The 20,259-nt window shown below is 45.7% G+C and overlaps 1 protein-coding gene across 1 annotated transcript in view; it reads left to right on the top strand.

The window, feature by feature from the left end:
* Nucleotides 1-880: 880 nt before the first annotated feature.
* Nucleotides 881-20,259, top strand: part of LOC101019097 (putative uncharacterized protein encoded by LINC00299) — a 40,552-nt gene continuing 21,173 nt past the window's right edge. The window contains exons 1-2 of the mRNA XM_021924500.2: nucleotides 881-8,308; nucleotides 9,106-9,243. Of these exons, the coding sequence (XP_021780192.1) occupies nucleotides 8,244-8,308; nucleotides 9,106-9,243 (203 nt within the window). The 5' untranslated portion in view covers nucleotides 881-8,243. The remainder of the gene's footprint in view (nucleotides 8,309-9,105; nucleotides 9,244-20,259) is intronic.

Here is a 20,259-nt window from a genome sequence, read left to right as displayed (position 1 = left end):
GCAGAGCAAGATTCCATTCTACTGTGTTCCTCTGAAGCTGACAGTTGTAACTAGAAAGTGCCCTGGAGGACCACCTGGCGGATCAGAGCACCTGGAAGACCACCTGGCGGATCAGAGCACCTGGAGGACCACAGATCACCCAGTGAACCAAGATCACCAGCAGATCCCGGTCACCTGCTGGGTCACCAAGTGCCAGTGCAGCCATCCTGCAGGGTTAAACATTCACTGGGTGTCCACGGCCAGGATATTTACTTGTTTTCAGGATCCTTCTCTCTCACATATATTGGAATCCTTCCCTGCTCATTTCTGAGATTAAAATTGCTGAAAAAATTAGTTCCATCAAGACAGATTGGGTGGAGACAAGAAGATTGAAGGTTCCCAGGGAACAAGAATGTTGGACAGGGTGATTCCCAACTTCTCCCACCGGTCCCTCTGCACGGTCACAGGCTCCATGGTCACTGGCTCTGTAAGAACACTTGCTCCAGAGCCTCGCCTGGGGCCCTGTGTGCCAGGCCTGAGTTGGGCACCGGGGACTTGCTAGGGTCACTAGATGGGGGCCGTTCCTACAGAGCTCTGTGTTGGGAGTCAGAGGTAAGATTTTCCTTTCCATCCTCCCACCTAATAGTAGAGAAAAGAGCATGTGCTGCCATTGGGAACCCTTGTGCCTATTTTCTTTAAAACATTTTATATATCTAAAGGTTGCAATAAATGTCATTTGCTGTGTAAACCAGAGCTGGGGACCGTGGGGTGGACTTGCTCGAGGGTTCACCACAGGACAGTTAGGGTGAGTGGTCACCTGCAGGGGTGGGATGGGGTGTGTGGGGGTGTAGGGGCGAGGGTGTGTAGGGGCGAGGAGTCTGGGGGTGCAGGGGCGGGCCTGCACAGCTCGGGCATACTTTGCTCGGAGCCTCTCTGTCTGCACAGATGTTCCCGTGGCCTACATCGCCGTGGTTTGTGGCCAGCTCTGCTCTTGATGCATCATTTATGGGCTACCCAGATTCCAGGGCCACATGGCAGCCCGCCTGTCTCCCAGCCAGAGCCCCAGCTATCTGGGGGCATTTCTGACAACCGTATTGCCACAAGCAAGCCAGCTTTGCACTGTCGCTTAGAGTGCTTGTGACGGCTCCTCTAGCGCCCACCCCACTCTTTTTGTTTATTTCAGCACTCACTCACTTATTTCTTTTGAATCTGTAAACCTTGGTCAAGTGGCATCTAGCAATGTCTGAATGTTTTCTACCCCGATGCTGGGGCCAGGATGCCATCCAACTCATAGTATTTATCGAATACCTGTTACCTGCCAGGTGTGGTGTTATGTGCTTTACATAATTATTTCATTCCATCCTCACAGCAACCCTCTGAGGAATGCAGAACTCTCCTCACTTTTAGAGATGAGGAAATCAAGGTCAGCAGAGGCTGTAACTTAGGTCTGGCCCTACAGCCGGTAGTACAGCGGCAGAGTGAGGCTTCTCAGAAACCCAGAGCAGCCGGCTCTATAGGAATCAGATAAACAGGTGAACAAATAAACATGTTCACAGTCTCATGGCTGCTGGTGGTGGCACTGGTCACTGCCTGGAGATGGTCCCTGCCTGGGTCCTTTGGTGGGTGCTCCCAAGGCCACCCCATGGTTGGGGAGAAAGCAAGGTGCATTACAGAACTGAAGTCAAACTCTAACATGTGCATTTGTCCAACTAGTAGCTCTTTTTTTTTTTTTTTTTTTTTTCCTCAGCCGTATAAGCATCACCTAGTTTGATTCAAGCCACTGGGAACCAGGTACTCAAAGGCCTCCTGGGAGAGCTTGAAAAATCCTGGGCCTGGCCTTGCTCAGTGGAGTGGAGGCCGCAGAGCCTCCCAGTTGTTGAATCTCCCATGTCGGGCCCCCATGGGCTGCAGGAAGTGACCAGGAGAACTCAGTGGTCACATTCATGAAAAGCAAAGCTGGCCTCCCGCCTGGTCCCAGTGAAAGTGCTCTTACAGCGCAGATGTGGCTGGGGGGCGGCCCTTGGAGAGCAGGGCTTGGAGGTGGGGGCAGTGGGGAAGGTGCTGCCCCACTGCTCCCTGACCCGCGGGCTCACTGTGCTGCTTCCTGGCACCACACTCCCCTGCCTCCTTGTACTATGCTATGTCCAAGTGTTTATTTTCAGAAAAAGGATCCCTGTAAGATGCACCTGAGTCTGTGAAGTACGCAGACAGGGGAAGCGAAGGGAGAACTGGAAACTGGGGTACAGGAACATGCCTGGAGCTCACTGGTGGTTCCCAAAAGGGAGAACTGATGATGTCTGGTTGATCTTCAACAAACAGGTGTCTAATTCCCCTTTGGTGCCAGAGAGGGTGACCCCCATGGGTAGCTTCGAGCCTTTTTGAGATGCCAATAAGAGCTATGGACACTCTTGTAGAGAAAGGAGTACACATACCCAGTTTCAGGGGCGCTAAAGGCCCCCTGGCTCCATCTGGCTTTAGAAACTTTGCATTTGAAAAAAGAAAAGGGGTTGTCACCTGTCATGCAAAATGAACCACATCAAGGGCATCCAACATTGTCAACTTGTTGTCTTTTAAATATTTGTCTCGTTTAATGAAATTATGACATTTACCATTAAAAATAACCCCAAGAATACCAGTACTTTCCATGTGTCTATCAATTCTTTATCCATTTGACAGAACAAAAGGTGCTTGGAAAAATAATTCTATACCCCTCAAACATAAAGAACGTAAAAAGCCAGGAAGAGGTCTCTTTTGTGTGTAGGTGGGATTCCTGCGGAGTGAGACAAACTTCTTTTAACATCATGAAAGAGGTTTTCACCTTCATTAAATTTTTTAAAGTTGTTCCAGAAACCTCCCCGGTATTGCTGCTAAAATTATCATAAAGAAATACTGCTACTTACCGCCACGCCGAGAGACTTACACGCACGGTTGAGATTCTTCTAAGCTCCCATAAGTAACTTGAGGCTCCCATAAGTAACTCACCCAAGCCAGGATTTGAACATGGAACTTCCTGAAATCCCCCATGAAGCCTGTTCTGTCCTAGTCCTGCCTTTGGTATTTTCTTTAATCAACATGTAATAATTGTATGTATTTCAGGGGTACAGAGTGATATTTCGATACATGGATCCAATGGGTAATGATCAATTCGGGGTCATTAACATATCCATCACCTCAAACATCTGTCATTTCCGTGTGTTGGGAACATTCAAAATCCTCTCTTCTAGCTGTTTCAAAATATACACTCAATTATTGTTAAGTAGCCTTTGGTAATTTTTAATCGAATGAAGTTGCTTGTGAGGCTTTCAGGCAGCAGGAGGCAGCCCGGAAGCAGAGCCTGTGGCCTGGCCTCAGGTCTGGGAGCTGGGTCTTGGACTGAAGGGGAGCCAGGGCTGCTGGGGGCGGGGGACCTTGCAGAGAGAGCAGGGACTGACCCTTGCAGGGGCGTTGGCTTGGCAGCAGCCTCCCTCCCACAACTGCCTCCTCTTTTGGGAGGCTCCTGCGGTCAGCCGTGGCCCGAGATCAGGGCAGTGGGCGGGCCTGTGGGAATGCCGGCTGTGTGAGCGCACCTGTGCCGTCCTCCCAGCTGTGTGCTTCACAACAGGGCTGCTGTCAGCAATGGCCAAGTGTTGCACACCACCCACCCACTCTCCATGGCTCTGTCACATCTGCTGGCACCCCCATCTGGGTTGAACTGCTTTATTTATTTTTATTTAAAAAGGGACACCAGAATTCTTTATGTCTGGGAATGAGCCAAACTGGCCCAGTGTTGAGTGCAGAAATATTCCATCTTCCTTCTGTGCCCAGAATTATTTTTGTTTTCTTCGATACCCAACCTAGATACGGCTACAGCAAGGAAATCGTTTGATTTTCAAAACCAAAACTCCTTTCCTGTTTATCTGTGTTGAAAAAAAAAAAAATCCACCATCGTTGATCATGAGGCCAGTTTATCTCTGTGGGTGGTGTTCAATCCGTTTGCTTTTTCATCTGGTGCCTGCTCCTAATATTGTACCAGAGGAAGCAGCCATTATAGTTTGGAGCCAAGAGGGGCTAATTGATACTGTTCTTGTAATTAATGCTAGTCCTGACTCAGGAGGGACCTGGTGGTAGAAAGCCTTTGAGACCTTTGGCCTCAGCACCATCTGAGTGGGAATCCCAGCCTAGTCACTTAGGAGTTAGGGGCCACAGGGAGCCTCACAGGGCTTCATTGTCCACCATGTGAAGTGCTGTGGGCCAGGCCCCCAGCTGTGGGCAGTCACAGCAGGTGCACAGGCACGGGGTGCTGGTGGCCCTTCCCGATGCTCTGTTCATCTCATGTGCTCACCGGCTGCTGTGAGTCTTTGTCCACCAAGATAGAAGCTCATGAGGGCAGGGGTTCCTGCTGGTGTTGTTCATTGCACTATCTCCAGTGTGGCCTGGCACAGAAGGAGATACTCAAGCGCTTGTTGAATAAAGGAATGAATAAGTGAATGAATGGATAGCAGGGAATATTTTGGATGGCAGCCTTTTCAAAGGACGTTCCTTTCATGATCAAGGCGAGGTGATTGCCTTAGAACAGATGCCTGCAGACCAGAAGGGAGTATCCAGGTTTTAGGAGAATACTGCACCCTGGGCCTATGAGGTTTGGGGCAGCAGAGGGTGGAAGGTGCTGGAAGGAGGCTGAGTAAAAGGACATAGCTCCTGAACATGTGCAGGTCCCCAGAGCAAGCGTTCAAATGGGGCCCACGTGGTAAAGATCTTCATATTTAAAAAATGACACATTTTGCTTATACATTGTTGAGTAAAATGGTTTCTCTCCTACTACCTTGACCTCGATGGCTAGGTTCGAATTTGGAATTCAGACTCCTTGAGACTTCGGGCCAGCAGAAGGCCTTGGAGAAAGCTGCTTCCAGCCCCTGCTGCCCTCAGCTTCCCCTCCCCCTCTCACATCTCCTCTCCTCCCTCCCTGGGCTGCCCTCAGCCTCTCCTCCCCCTCTCACATCTCCTCTCTTCCCTCCCTGAACTTCATTCTTCCCTGCCAGGGTGCTCCACCCACAGGGGTGGACCTTGGGCCTCCCCAGGTTCTGGGATGTCCAGGGGATCAGATTTGGGCGCTGGAAGTAGGTTTGGTGACATCTGGGCTAGGAATTCTGGGGGCTTGGGTACAAGGTGTGGGTGGGGTCAGGTCTCTCTAGGAGGGCTCGTGCCCTGCCCCATCAACTCTCCTGTCCCTCTCTTCGTGATAGGAGTGCTGGACCCAGGACGGGGGCCCCCTGGTCCCATCAAAGGGCTGTGCTTGTTCAGGGAATACCCTTCCCCTTATGGGCTGTGACAAACAAAATCATCTTAAGGGGAAGCCCCTCGTCATGGGGCAGGAAGCAGGCTGCACAGGGCAGTCTCTGCTTCCCTCCGATAGGAAGGGTTGGGCTGACACTGAGCTAGGGCGGCCATGCCTCGCTCTGACCTCAGGCCGATGGGCCCGGTGGACCAGCAGGGGCACGCAGGACAGTCCTGCAGGGCAGGGCAGTAGGGTTTCCATTGGCGAAACCCTGTGATCGTCACAGTAGCCCCAGGAGTTGGACCAGCCTGGACCCTTACCCCATTTTACAGGTGAGGAGACAGAGACTCCAGAGGCTGGCAGGGCCCGGCTAGGACTGCTTTTGCAGAGAAGAGGTTCAAGGCCTCATCCAAGGGTGTGCAGCTAGCAGGAGGCCGAGTGCGTCATGAACTGGCAACTTCTCATTCCGAGTCCAGGAGCCTCTTCCTGACACCAGCCCTCTGGGAGAGTGGCCTTCCCAGGCCGGTGGTCAAAATGGTTCCTGCTCGGCCTTGGGGGCGGCCTGAGCTCTGGTCCATCAGTCTTAAGAGTGGGGACAGCCATGTGAGCTGCCCTAGCTGGCCTGACTCTATGGCTCTGGGTGCCCAGGAAGCTCGTATTCTTGGATGAAACCCCTCCAAGCCCCTAGACTTGTGAGTTAGCCCAGGACTGTAGCTTGGCATGGCCTCCTGTGCCTGGCCCATAACTTCTCAGAGGGACTCCAGGTCCTGTTTAGGCACAATTTTAAGGCCCCCTTGGGTTCATGAGTTCTCTGGGCCTCACTTGTCTCCAGGAGACTTGAGCTCTTACTTGTGAAGCACCCAGGTGGCTGCTACCCTCCTATACCCCCGATCCCTGGGAGGCGAGGACGGACTCCGAATGGCCACTCTCACACTCTGGTGGTTGAGGCTGCACTAGGCCTGGGGGGTTCTCTGACCCCTGCCCCTCCCAGGCCAGGGTGAAATGCCTCAGAGGGGAATCTGTGTCCCCTCTAGCTACCTGGAGAAGCTAGGTGACCCCCTGGGAAGTATGGGTGTCACTGCCTGTGGGGTGATTGTGATTAATAGGAGGCAGGAGATGAGGGAGCTGGCAGACCACTTCCTCCCCTGGCCCCCTGGGCAGGCTGCTCTAGGGCGGGTCTCTGTGCAGCCTGTTTCTAGGAGCCCCATGTGGCCCAGGGACCCTTAAATCTCTTGGTGGCTTGGGAAGCAACGACCACGTGTTTACACCCCGACCTTGTGCTTGCTTTCAGTCCTTCCCTTTCCTCTCATTGTTTCTGCCCAGGGATTGGATCTTTCAATAAAACATTAGCATGTAAGTCAGCCTCAGTTTCTGTTTGGTGGGGAATCTGGGCTAAGTCAAGTCTGCACGTGGCTGCTGCCACCTGGGTTTTCTCATTCTGCAGACAATTCTCCACTCCGCTCTTCCTCTGGCACTTTTTAATTTTTCCCAGCATTCATAAACAGTTGTCAGCTTTTCTTCTTCTCTGACCTCCCTGGTGAAAAACAACAGCAGTGAGCCAAGGAATGGTAGATCCTCAAATGGAAACCCTGAGCCTCACCAGCTTCTGTGGAGGGGTTGGAGATGTCCTGGTGCTTAAGAGAATGGCTTCTGTTGGAGGACTGTCTGTGTCTGCCTCACAGTATTGACTGTGTGACTTTGGGGAAGCTACTTAATCCTTCTGGGTTTTACAGTCGTCTTCTGGAAAATGCAGATGTTGACAATATTTGCATCATAGGATTATTGAGCGGAGTAAATGAAATAAGAGTAAATGAGATAAGATCAAAGCCAAATACACAGTAAGTGTGTGATAAATGTCAGCTGTCACTTGGAGCTACTCAGTGGAAGTCTACCCTCCTTGACTTAATTTCTCTTGAAATATTTAATAATTGTTAACATTTATTATCTTCCATGTGCCCGTAACTTTGCCCGAGCTCTTTCACTTGACTCTTTGGCATTTAACAGTGAGGAAACTGAGGGTTAAGGTCCCCTGGATGGTGAATGACTTGAGTTGGAAGCTGTACCCAGTTTGCCCGATGCAGAAGCCTATATTCTTTCCACTCCGTGACACTGAAACAGGTCTTCATTCTTCCCTTTCTCCCAGGAACACCAGCCCCATCTTTTCACCATGGAGTTTCCAGAAACGACCTTTGAAGTATAAAGACAAAGATCAGATGTTGGGCCACAGTAGAGGGCTTCCACCAAAGGAGGGGTTTGGGGGTGAAGCAGGCCAACAGGCAAGCTCCAGGCAGGGGCTGCCAGCAAGCAGGCTTCTCTCGATGGGGACAACAGTGCCGTAAAGCTGACAGAGTTTGGCTTCATTTGAAGGTGTGAAAAGAACAGCCTGACTCTGAGAGGCAAGTCCACCGAGCCCAGGACCCCAGGGGAACTGGTTCTCACCATGCATGCAATGCCGCAGCCACTTCCCAAGTCAGGAGGGCAGCTGAAGTCCTGCACTGGGGACAGTTGGATCAGCTGTGTCTGTCAGACATCCCCTGATGACACAGAATGCCTCTCTCCTCTGAGAGCAGGACACTGTGTTTAGACAGTCCCTGGTAAATGTGAGCAGCCACGAGAAAGGCAGCCTTAAGTGGGTCAAATTAATCTCTTCTATGGATGCAGAGTTGAGCTCCATCATTCGCTGCCCACGAGAGAAAGATTGCCATGGCCTTAAGAAGTGGAAGCAGAACTGTTAATATTATTTTTAAGTTGATGCAAAAAAGGACTTCTATCTCCACTTTGAATATGTTGTCATCTTGGGTGAGGCATGAGGACCATGTAAGGTGGTGACCACCACTGTTGGCTTTTTTTGGGAGAGCATTGGCTGGTTCCATCCACTACTCTGGGGTGACAGGATGGGAAAAACCAGGGTTTACCAGGCAGGTGTTGGGATTGAGATAGACTTTCATTTTTGAAGCACTTTGCAGTCACAAGTGCTCACCCCTAATTCTCTTCTAGATTGAGCTTGGCCATGGTCTCCCCATGCCTCCCCTGCCTCTTCTCTGAGTCTGAAGGAACGTGCTCTCACTGGCAGATGTAAGAACATCTTGTGCTTTATATATATATTTAAACCTTACTGGGTTGCTTGTCTAACTCACCCCTCCAGTAGCTTAGTGAGACTAATGCCTCTTTCTAAACTGTGATAACCAAGAGATACTTTCCAGGCAGATGCGAATGGGGCTTTAAGGGCTGTGAGGCAGGATGACGAGATCTTGGGTGAGTTTCAGGTTTTACAAAGAACCTTTTGATTTCCTTTTTAGAGGAAACGTAGAAGGGCTTTATCGGCATAGGTAACACTATAGAGCTGAGTGAAATGTAAATGAAATTCCCAGTTTTCATTTTCCGTCTTCATTTGATATTTGTGGGTTTTAGAAGTAGGACCAGCTGGATTCATCTGCAGAAAACACCACGTGGCTGTGGAGCTCCTTCCGTTGTTAAGAAGTGTGCCTTTGTGCGAAGGGGAAATGGTCTGAAGGCAGATCTGGATGTGAATTTTGGTTCAGACATTTATTAACAGTGGGACCCTAGGCAAGCTAGTTTCTGAGCTTTGATTTCCTCATCTGTAAAAGGAGGATAATAAAGGATGCCTCAAAGAGTTGTAAAGATCAGAAGTAAAATACATGCAAAGAAGTAGAGAGGGCTGTTTCAAGTCACTTACTTTTACTTTAACATACTGCTGGTGGGCCAGGAAAGAGTGAAGACAAAGCCATTGGCTAGTGAGAGGATAGAGGGTGCTCCACGGATGTGAGCTGCATCTGTATGTTTACGTAGAAGGGAGAACGAAGGAGCAAATGTGGGCAACAGCTGTCAGTGACACATCATTTCCCCAACAGCCACAAACAAGATAAGAGCCTTGCAGGGGCCCTTAACTGCTGGGTTCTGATGGTTCAAAGAGAAAAAGCACATGATGACTTTGAAGGAGGCTGCCTGGCTGAGCTGATCGGATCACCTAGAGACTGGAAATGCTTTCTGGATAAGTACATACATCTCTACTACCCATCTCCCAATCCAGAACTGAGCATCGCAGATGAAAGATACCTGCCTGTTGGTTTTTTTTTCTTAGCTGATTGTTTCGCCCTCTGTAGAGTTTAAGTAAGGTGAGGACATGGGATTGTGATAGAGAGCTGCCAGTGTCATTCTTGGCACTTCCAAAGTGTGGTACTGCAGCCACTGGGTTTGAGTTTCTCACCTGCAGGCGAGGGTTTGATTGGGTGATGCTCTGGGGGTCTTTCTGCTCTAGGGGTCGACTTGTCTATGATCCCTGGGCTGTCTCTCACTTCACTGACACTCACTTACCTAAGTCCTGCCATTCAAATGCATCCATTTTAAACCTTGTTACTAAACAATTGCCAAAGTGAAGGAATTAGCATCAATTCACACACAAATTCAAAAAATATAAATAAATCAGAAAACATTGGAAGGGAAGAATTCATTCATCTTTTTTCTCTAATAGCCTTAGAGATGAAGTAAGGGATTCCTAGTTATCTTATGCTGGCTTTAGAGCTTGGCTAATATCAAACACATACAATATTTGATGAAACAAATGAAGATTTCCATTTTTCTGCAAGCTGAAGATAAGAATAGCTGTTTCAGAGTTGGACATAGATTTATCATAAGCAGGATCATGGATCTTTGAAAATTTGGGCTAGATTTCAAACAATAAAAATCCTAAAAATTCAAAGTAAAATTCCCTAAAATTTGCTCATGGCTTTCAACTGTTTTAGTACTGTCACAAAGATGATCTCACTGCATTCTCTCTTTTATAATCTCTTCCACTTACCTCATAAGGTTAACAGACCAGGAGTTATATGCATTTTATAGAATGTGGGTCCCTGTAGTTAAAAAACAAAACAAAACAAAAAACACATGTCTATTTTATTCCCTATTTTATCTGCAGTGGTTAGCATAATAAACATGAACATGAACATGAAAAGAACTTAAAAAAATGTATGTGAGTGACTGATTTATCAAATGAATGAATAAGAAAACTGAAGTACACACAGCAAGTTAAGCGATACACCCGATATCATTTTGTATAAGTGCCAAGATTTTAATGAAAGAGACAAAAATGCTGTCTTCTGAAGTCAAAGCTCAGAAGATTCCATGATCCTATTGCAACAGCTGTCGGTTTAACAGAACAGTTAAAGAGTTCTGCCATTGTATGAGTCTACGATTTCCCTGAGAATGCTGTGTAACAAACAAGTTTGAATTCTCAGTGTCTTGTAATGAATGTTTATGTTTCTTAGCTAGCCATGCATCTGTGGTTTGGCTGAGGTTCTGCTAATCTTATTGGGCTTGGTCAGGCTTGGTTCCAAGCTCAGTTCAGGTTCAGAGCTGCTCCAGGGGGCTTATTCTGGGGCCCACGCTAAAAGGGAAGGGGCTCTCTGGGCCATATTCTTCTCACGCTGGATTACAGGAGTGCAAGAGGACACACCAGCCACGAGAGCACATTTAAAACCTTTGCTCCTATCAGGTTTGCTTACATTTCCTAGACTAGAACAAGACACTGGCCAATCCCCTCAATAGTCAGTGGGGCAGCAAAGTGTATTCTATTCCAAAGAGAGAGGGAGGGACTGTTTGCTAGATAATAATTCCATTTATCACCACCAGCCTGAAGGGAAGAAATTTAATTGACAAATTCTCAAGCTCTCTGTCAGCTTTGTGATTCTTTAGTTCTTGTATAACACGTTAAAGGGAGCTTAGTCCTTTGTCAGTGGAAACTGTCTAGTCATACCCTGATCAGAATTCAAGGCCAAGCAGGGACCATTATTTGAGCTGTGGATTCTGCTGTTTGGTATTCACACGTCCCTAATCATCTTGGAAAGTATAATGTTTTCTAACAGCTGTAAAGACAAGAGATTCTAACATTACAAACTATACATAATATCCATGAAATTACATTGAATAATGTAATGATGTGTTATGCTGTCATTAACACATTATGAATACCTAATTTGAGAGGTTAATGAAATTGACAAACATATGAACACTGTGGGTATCATCAATACCACTTAATGACAAACCTCTTGTTTTCATTTACAGAATCATCTGAAATGAGAAGATTCCATCTTTCTAGCTACATTTTCTTGGTCATAAATTAAGAAGAGTCTGCACAATATGTTTTGTTTTAACATGGAGTGCGAGGTTAGAAAGTATTTTACATTGCAGGTTTATGTAGTAATAATATTTAGAATAAATAAATTCGTGATTATTTGACATGACCATTTGTAGTTTTTTTCTGAAAAGGATTGAACGTGCTAAGGGTAAATATATTTCAGTTGGACAGATTGAAGAGGAAAGTGTCAGGACCAAGGAAAACTGCCCAGGGGAAAATAATTCTCAACAGTATGTTGTATTCTAGTGAAGGAGCCCCCATCCAGTCTGGACTCAACAGTCTATAGTTTTTCATCTTAAAACTGGGAAGACTGATACGAGGAGGCTGTTTTCTTACTCTCTACATCACTGGTTAAGCTTTTTGTTTAACCAATTGTATTTTAAAGCAGTTCAACCTGTATCCATAGATAAATGAATATCAGTAAAACTCAACCATATTAGAAGGGGCCCGTGTTATTTTCATCTCCAATGTAATATTCCTAATATTCCTAAATAATGGATATAATGGATGTCAACATTTTCATATAAAGTAAAAAATGTGAATATGTTTTTTCTTGAGTGTTAATGTTTTCTGTCCATAAATGATAATAATAATACAGAAATAATATCAGGGAGGCCTTTTATATTGCAGAAAGCACGTTATATACACGTTATATACAAAGGCCAGATTTGACCTTTTTAGAAATACAATGGAGTTATAGAGAAGACATCATGATTCCATTTTGCCAATGATGAAATGAGGTCTGGAGAGGCAAAGGGACTTGGCCAAGGTATAATGGCCCTGAAGTGGCAAGGTCATGATGTGGTAATTCTGTGCTTTTCTCATTACACTTCACAGCTTCTCCACCATCAGCCCTCCAGAAGTCATGGCTTTCCACTAGCCATTTGTAGTGACACATCATTCTGATTATCTTTTCTGATGGTTAAAATCACAAGTATTCATTGCAGAAAATTTGAAAATATAGAAGAGTGTAAGGAAGAAAATAATAACCGCTCTACTTCTGGAATTTAACCGTGCAAAAATAACACACTTTTAACTCATTTTTTTTTTCTCTCTCTCTCTCTCACTCTTGCTCTCGCTCTTGCTCTGCCTCTGTCTCTCTTGTTCTCTGTGTGTGTGTGTGTGCCCGTGTGCCATATACATACTTATCATGTGTTCTTGGCACTTTGCACATATTCAATCAATGCTGTGAAGTCGATACTATTACTATTTCTATTTTATGGATGAAAAAAATTGAGGCTCAGAAAGTCTATGTAACTTGCCCAGGGTCATGTGAGTAGGTCTTTCTTCATGTAAAATATGATTAAGCCTCTTCGTGGACTCCAAATCTAAGTGCACATGTGCTGCATTTGAGACTTTTAAGGTAAGAATCAAGCAAGACATAATTCCCTCTGGGTTTTATTATAAAAGAAGTTTCTCGTCTTTGACAGCTTCAGCCCTGCAAAGATGACTGCACTTCCCCACTCAAGGATTAAAAGAAAGTCATATGCTTCTGTGTGAGGCTACCATAATTGGCCTCTGCTCCACTCCCAGAGGCAAGCGCTGTACCAGGATAAGTCTGTGGTGAACTATGCGATGTTATTGAGGACGAATAGACCAATGCTTAGGGACTTCTGAAGGCATAGCCTTCATCAAATGGATAATGAAGAAGAGAGATCCCAAGTCAGTGCTGGAAATCACTTGGAAGTTTTGGAATCTTGTCCCTTTTTCAAATCGCCTTACTTGGTGATCTTTTAGAGCCATATGTTGCGAATTTTCATCTCCATGCAAATCTCATGGAGATCTCATTAAATACAGGTTCTGACTCATCGGTTTGAGTGGAACCTACTGGGTTGTGAGTTTCTAACTAACTGGCAGGTGGGGCTGACACTGCCGGTCCATGGGCTATCTCTTTGAGAAGCAAGTGTCTGAAGCACCCCCTCTTGGAATAGTAGAAATACCATTGCTTGGCTGCCACTGCAGCCATTTGGAAACTTTAATTAAGTAAATTATTTATGCTTGCCACAGAACTCTTTCATTAAATGAAATCTCAAGTGGTACTTGGGTGTGAAGACGAGTCCTTTGGTTGGGGACTTGCCTTGCACCTGTGTTTGCATAGCAAGCATCCTGTTTCTCATTAGTGGATGTGTTCATTTGTGGTGATTGGGTAAGAAATTGTGTAAGTCCTGAGAAGGCAGAGCTAAAGGCCACCTCGAAGCCCTTCTGTGACCCTCTGCTCTGTCACTGCCTTCACGGAATCCCAAGACAGAAAGAAGAGCTGCTCTGTTTGAAGAATAATTGGGAGCCCCGGGACCTGCCGCTGTGCCCACCTCTTGTTTTCCCACCCACAGAAATGGTCCCTGAAGTATCCCATGGAAGGAGAGGTGCTGGTGGGTCAACCTGATGCCTCCTGGGTTTCAGCTCAGCTTCACCCCATGTTATCTGTGTGACCTTGGTCAAGTGATGGAATCATTCATGGAATTCCAGAGAAAGTTAAAAAGATAAAGTGTCTAAAATGCTCAACAGAGTGGCTGGTCCATATTAAGTATTCAACACATGTGAGCTATTACCATGGCTGTTAGGATCATTATTATTACTGTTGTTGTTAGTTCGGGGTCTCTGTGGGCCACTGTTTGAAAGCCTTCAGTGTAGGAGCAAGAATGCAAGATGCTTAATCAGAGGACCTGGGCTCAAGTACCTGTAGCTTGGGCAAGTAGCTCATGTGAGGTTGCAGAGCCCTAGTTCTTGCATCTATAAAATGGGGATAATAGCAGCTACCCTGAGAGCTGTTGAAGGATTAACTGAGATAATATAGGTAAAAAGCACATCAAAAGAAATAATGTATCCTCCTAGTCAGTTGTTGGTTTCTAAATAGATGAATTCCTAAAGAACCATTTACTCTGAAATATTAAACTTTGTATTGGTGCCTATTTATGCATCATGTTGATGAGCTCATTTTGAATGATACATAGATCTGTTTCCCAGAATGATTGCAACATCTTTCAGGAACCTTTAAAGGCAGGTCTTAGCAACTTGGAATGATTTAGTCTCCACTGTGTAAGCCTGGAGACAGGTGTATGCTTGGGTGGGTTCATGGAGGGGTTCGGCTTTTTGTGTGATGAACATGGCTATCTCCACCACTGTATGTCCCTCTGGCTGGCTACATAACAGATAATTTCTCAGTCACTAAAGCAGGAGGCTTTCTTCTATTCTCTGGTCTTGAATTTTTTCTACCCACAGGCTTTATGCTTTTAATATTGTCTCCTTCTTTCTAATGTTTTCAAAAACTCTTCCAGCTCATTAGGGAGAGAAAGTTTCTACCACAGAAAACCTGGGACGAAGAGTCAGGTGTGGACTGTCACTCTTTGATTGGCAGTAGGAAATCAGAATGTCAGAAAATGCAGAATTTTAGAATCTAAGAATTCTGGGAAAATCAGGATACTCTTATGTCAAAATCTTCATTGTCACCTCCAAAAATATTTCAGCATAGTGCATAGAATTAGGTGTTTTACAGAGCAGGTTAAAAACAAACAGTCTTTAATGTTTTTGGAGAGCGTTTTTAGTCTACAAAAGCAGCCAAACCCTTTTATTCAACACAGTCTCAAAGATAAACCAAATATGCTAAATTAATCAGAGACTCTTGCTCTGGCTGAGGTTGGGGGGAAGGGGAATGCTTGAAAAGGATGCTTGATGCCCCAAGTCTGCCCCTGAGAGGAGCCCCCAGAGCCCCGGATGCTTCATTGAGTAGTGGAACTGAAGACTCTGCAGATTTCCAAGCAAACAGCAGTGAGTGATAAGATATGAGGCCGCTGTAGACTAGTGGTTTCTAGAGTCCACCTCAAATTGATACTATTCTTGTCCTAAATCAGCACCCACTCTGCAGGTCTGAGCAGGTCCAGCAGGCAGCCCTGAGTCTTTTTTTTTTTTTTTTTGAGACAGGGTCTTGCTCTGTTGCCCAGGTTGGAGTGCAGTGTCAGATGATGGCTCACAATAACCTCTACCTCCTGGGCTTAAGCAATCCTCCCTCCTTAGCCTCCCAAGTAGCTGGGACTAAAGGTATGCACCACCATGCCTGGCTAATTACTGTATTTTTGCCATGTTGCCCAGGCTGGTCTCGAACTCCTGGGCTCTAGTGATCCACCCAACTCAGCCTCCCAAAGTGCTGGGATTACAGGCGTGAGCTACCATGCCCGGCCTGCCCTGAATCTTTGGAGACAGTCTTATCTGCATTCATTCCTTCTGGTCAAGGTCTCTCTTCCTGACTTGCATTTCTGTAGCTTCTTTTCATTCCTGACCTTGTCCCAACTGCATATCATCATGGATTGAACAGTCTCATCTCTGATCTAGGAAGATATTCCTTTTAATTTATTCCCATTTTTGGTATCAATAAACTCCACCCTTCTTTGCCCTAGGTTCTGTTAGGTGACTGGGTGTGCACAATGAGGACTCTGAAGAACACCAGGTCAGAAGACTGATCCCACTTCTGAGCCTTACAGAATCTGGAAGTAGAAGAGATAAGGTGTCAGAATTGCTTTACAACATCCCAGGAAAATGTTTTTCTAACTCCTGCCTGAAAGCTTCAGTGATGGGAGGCTCACGGCTTGTGCAGCCACCTGCCCTTCTGATGATTGTCTCTCGTTGTTCAAGGCCACACATTTCCTCTTGTCCTTCAGGCTTTCAAAGTCCACTTCATAACTAATGTCCAGTGACGTCACTTCTCTTGGCCTCACGGTCTTCATTGATCACGTGGTGAGAGGAGCACTGGGTTAATTAGCATGTGTGAAAAACCCTGAACGCCATCAGACCCCCAGCTCATTCTCGTTAGTGTCAATCAGGTTGCTGCTATGGTTGTTGCTATTAGGATAATTGTCACGGCCACTCTTTCACCTTCTGCCTGGCTCCTTTGGCACTGCTTGGCTTCATTAGACCACTTGCTGGTTCTCAGACACACCATGCACCCACACAGCACCCCGGTCCTACAGTGGGTCCTCTACAGAATGCCCAGGGCACCCTCCTTCCCAGCATTCCTGACCTCACCATGCTCCCTCTCTCCTGAAAACCTTGACTCACCCTCTGGAGCTCAGCTACAACCCAAGTTGCCCAGGACACCCCTAACCTCATGTGGGAATCTGATGCCTGGGGCTCAGGGGCAGCCTCTGCTACTAGCAACTCTCTGATATTGAAAAATGTACTCACCTTCCCTAAGCCTCCATGTCCTTATTCTTAAAACAGAGATAATGCGTTTATTGCAGGTTGTTGTAAATATGAAATGAAATGAGATATTTAAGTTGTGTGTTGGGTAACACATCAGCCATTCCCTCTTTCAAACACATTTTTCTACCTGATCCTCACAGCAGCCTGGAAGGCAGGGATCTTTGTAGGTGAAAACACTCAGCTTTGGGAGTGGCTGATGCAGGGCTACCCAGTTCCTAAGTGCTTCATTCAAACTTGAACCTAGGACTTTGGAATTTACATCTTTTGTGTTAGCCGCTGAAAATTTGCAAAATTATTGCTGATGGATCGAGTAGGGTCTCAAAAAATTCTCAAATCAATTAGATCAAACAGAACTCTGTGATATTCTGATTTTTAATTTTTATTTATTTACTTGCATTTATGTTGGGTTTTGATTGCAAGATTCTCTGGAGAAATCAACTAAAATTTTATTATGAAGTGATATGGTTTGGCTCTGTGTCCCCACCCATATCTCATCCGGAATTGTAATCCCCACATGTCAAGGGAGAGGCCTGGTGGGAGGTGATTGAATCGTGTGGGCAGTTGGCTCCATGCTGTTCTCGTAGTGAGGAAGTTCCCACGTGATCTGATGGTTTTCATGAGTTCTCATGAGATCTGATGGTTTTAAAGTGGCAGTTTCCCCTGCTCCCCCCCTCTCTCTCCTGCTGCCACGTAAGACATACCTTGCTTCCTCTTCTGCCATGATGGTAAGTTTTCCGAGGTCTCCCCAGCCAAGTGGAACTGTGAATCAATGAAACCTCTTTAGTTTAGAAATTACCCAGTCTCAGGCATTTCTTTATAGCAGTGTGAAAATGGACTAATGCATGGAGGAATAGATGGATATAGAATAGAAGTTGCTTTCTTGTTGCTGGGCACCAAAATGGGTTTTCTAGGTTGTTTGGCTTTTGGGGGGCCTGAGAGCCCCCCTAAACACAGGAATTTAAAAGCCTAAAAGCCAAGTAGCCTCTTCTGACATAGTTATGATGGTTTCTCTCACCCAGGATCTGCGTATGGGAGTAACAATACATAGCTCACGTTGAAAAAGTGCTTGAGGGTACACAGGATGTTTTTTTCAGCCCCACACTTTGGTTGATGCAAGCCAGCCAGCAGCCCTGTGAGGCTGTGTGAGTGTGAGACTTACTACCTCCAGCCCAGCCTGCCCATGCTGGCTGTCCTGCTAAGCCCAGCGGGGGTGGCCTGTGCCTGGGTCTGCTGCTGTTTCTCACCCCTCACTTCCAAAGCCACATCAGGCGTGCTTCTATCTTGAAGACTGCAGATCCGCCTTGAACAGGAGCCAGCTCTCATCGCGTCATTCCTGACAGATTTCTTAATTAATCTGCTCAGATTGTCAATAATGTAATTCACTGTTGATTTAGAAACTAGTTATATGAGGACTGCTAGGGCCATTGTGGGAAAACATCTGAATAATTCAGCTAATAGATGGGAAACTCACCCAGATTGCCAGGGCACAGGGAGGGAGCAGCTAATTCGAACGGGATGAGCTCAAGTAGGGTGATTCCGGCAAATTCCAGGGAGCAGGGAGAGGTTGTCATATTGCTGGGGGCAGCAGCTGCCTGGTTTAATTATTGTCATTTCGGTTTTTGGAAAAAAGCACATGGGCCCACACTTGCAGGCAGAGGCCATTAACACACTCTTGAAAAAGAGTGGAGTTTCAGTGTAAAGTACACGATGTGGCCGATTCTACCTCCGAGCTGTGCTCACATGTTAGTAGGGCTTCTTCTAGGCATGTTGTATTTATAATTTCAAATAATGTGACTATAATTTGAAATTTGTGAATTTAGTAATAGGTAACATAAGAGAACTATCAAAATGACCTTTCCCCCACTGGGAGATTCATAGTTGTTTGGGTTTGTCCCAGGATTGTGTAGATGTCTTGAGATGATGGTAATCATCCTTTTTATACTTGGGGCCATGGTAGAAAATGCAGTTTTTAGATGGGTGAGTCTAATGATGTGAAGAGTCTTACATAAACATAAAAACCCAATTCTATTTAGTTATATACTTAACATTTTGTTTTTATTGGAAATAATAAAATTATATGGAGTTGAGCTATACTAAATTTTTTGCTATGGTGGCTAGAGTTTTCACAACCCTTAAGTGCAGATAAGTTAGTGTTTAGATGTAAATGTTAAGAATTATGGGACTTTGGGAGGAAATATTAATTTGGTTGCATTTATCTGCAGCGTCATATGCTTTTCTTCTGTTTCTCTATCTTGCCTTCTCTATCTTCCAACATCCTCACATGCACAAGAGCACATGTATGCACACACACACACACGCACACACGCATTGCCCTGTTGGCCACCTCTCTCCCAAATTTCTATCCTGAAGACCTTCAAAGAGAAAGAAAGACTAGCCATATCCAATTCCAATATTTTGACACTAGTACAATTCTCACACAGGAGAGTCGTCCTGCTTGAGATATCTTGCCTTATATCTTAACAACATAATGGTTGATTTTATGTCTGAACTAGATTGGGAACCTTAGGGGAGAGAATTGGCTTTTGAAAGCTTAGCAAACAGAGCTTCAGCAAATAATTTGTCTGTGAATCAATGAAAGAATCGCAAATACGCTGTCTGTAAATGAGCTCTGGGTTTCCGATGAATGCGCCTGCTACCGACCCTAGCGTGACATGTGCATGGCAGCCCTGAGGATCAGGTGCGGGTGCACATCACAGAACACCCCACGGACAGACGCTCCAGTGACACAAAGGCTAGTTCACTCTCTCTGTGAACTCAAGCTGTGGATGGCTGGGTGACCGTGGCATGGTCACCCCCACTCAGGCCCCTCCTGTCTTATTCTTCCACTATGCTAGCTCATGGCTTGCTTAAATCTCAAGGTTATCTCATGGTCAAGATATCTGTGGGTGTTCTAGATATCACATCCATATTTCAGAGAGGAGAAAAGAGGAAGAGGGAAAAGAGTGCCACTCCCTTCCCTTCTGCTTTTAAGAGGCAGCCTTTCTGAAAGCCCCCCCGCCTTGCCATTTCACCCCCACATACACCCCCACATACACCCCCACATACACATTTCATCTTGCACAGCCTCTGCCAGAGCTCAGATGGCCACACCCAGCCAGAGAGAGGGTGGTAAATGTAGTCTTTCTAGTGGAACATCCATAACATTGAGTAACATATGCTGTGTTCTAGGGAGGCGGAGGGACTGGCTATTTGAAGATATTTTGCAGGATATGTCATAATACCTAACCTATTCCTAGCAATAGTACATGCTTTAAAACAAGCAATTATAACTTTAATGAAACCACAAATAAATAATTCCCATATTTTATAGAGTGCCCGAGTATTTTGAATTGAGAAAATAATTTGGAAAAAAGTATTGTGTAATGATACCCTAAGACTAGAGAGTATCTATCTGTCACTGTCCCTGTGTACATTCTCAGCTGCACTCAGGAAGACTAAGTGGTGATAAATACTCTCAGTTGTGGGCTGGTGCTGTGGCAGGTCCCTGAGTTTTCTAACATTGGCTACTGGGTGAATGGTTTGTCTTTTATTGAACAATAGTTTGTTGCGATTTAAGGGTGTCATGCTTACATTTTCTGATCATGTATTCCCTGGGAATCTAATTTGTAAATAATTACTTGACAGAAACTGAACTGGCTGGAAAATTCTGAGTATGCAG

This window comes from Papio anubis, chromosome 14, assembly GCF_008728515.1.
Source record: "Papio anubis isolate 15944 chromosome 14, Panubis1.0, whole genome shotgun sequence".
NCBI lineage: Eukaryota > Metazoa > Chordata > Mammalia > Primates > Cercopithecidae > Papio > Papio anubis.
The sequence above is the reverse complement of the archived record's forward strand: the minus strand, read 5'-3'. Positions and strand labels throughout refer to the sequence as shown.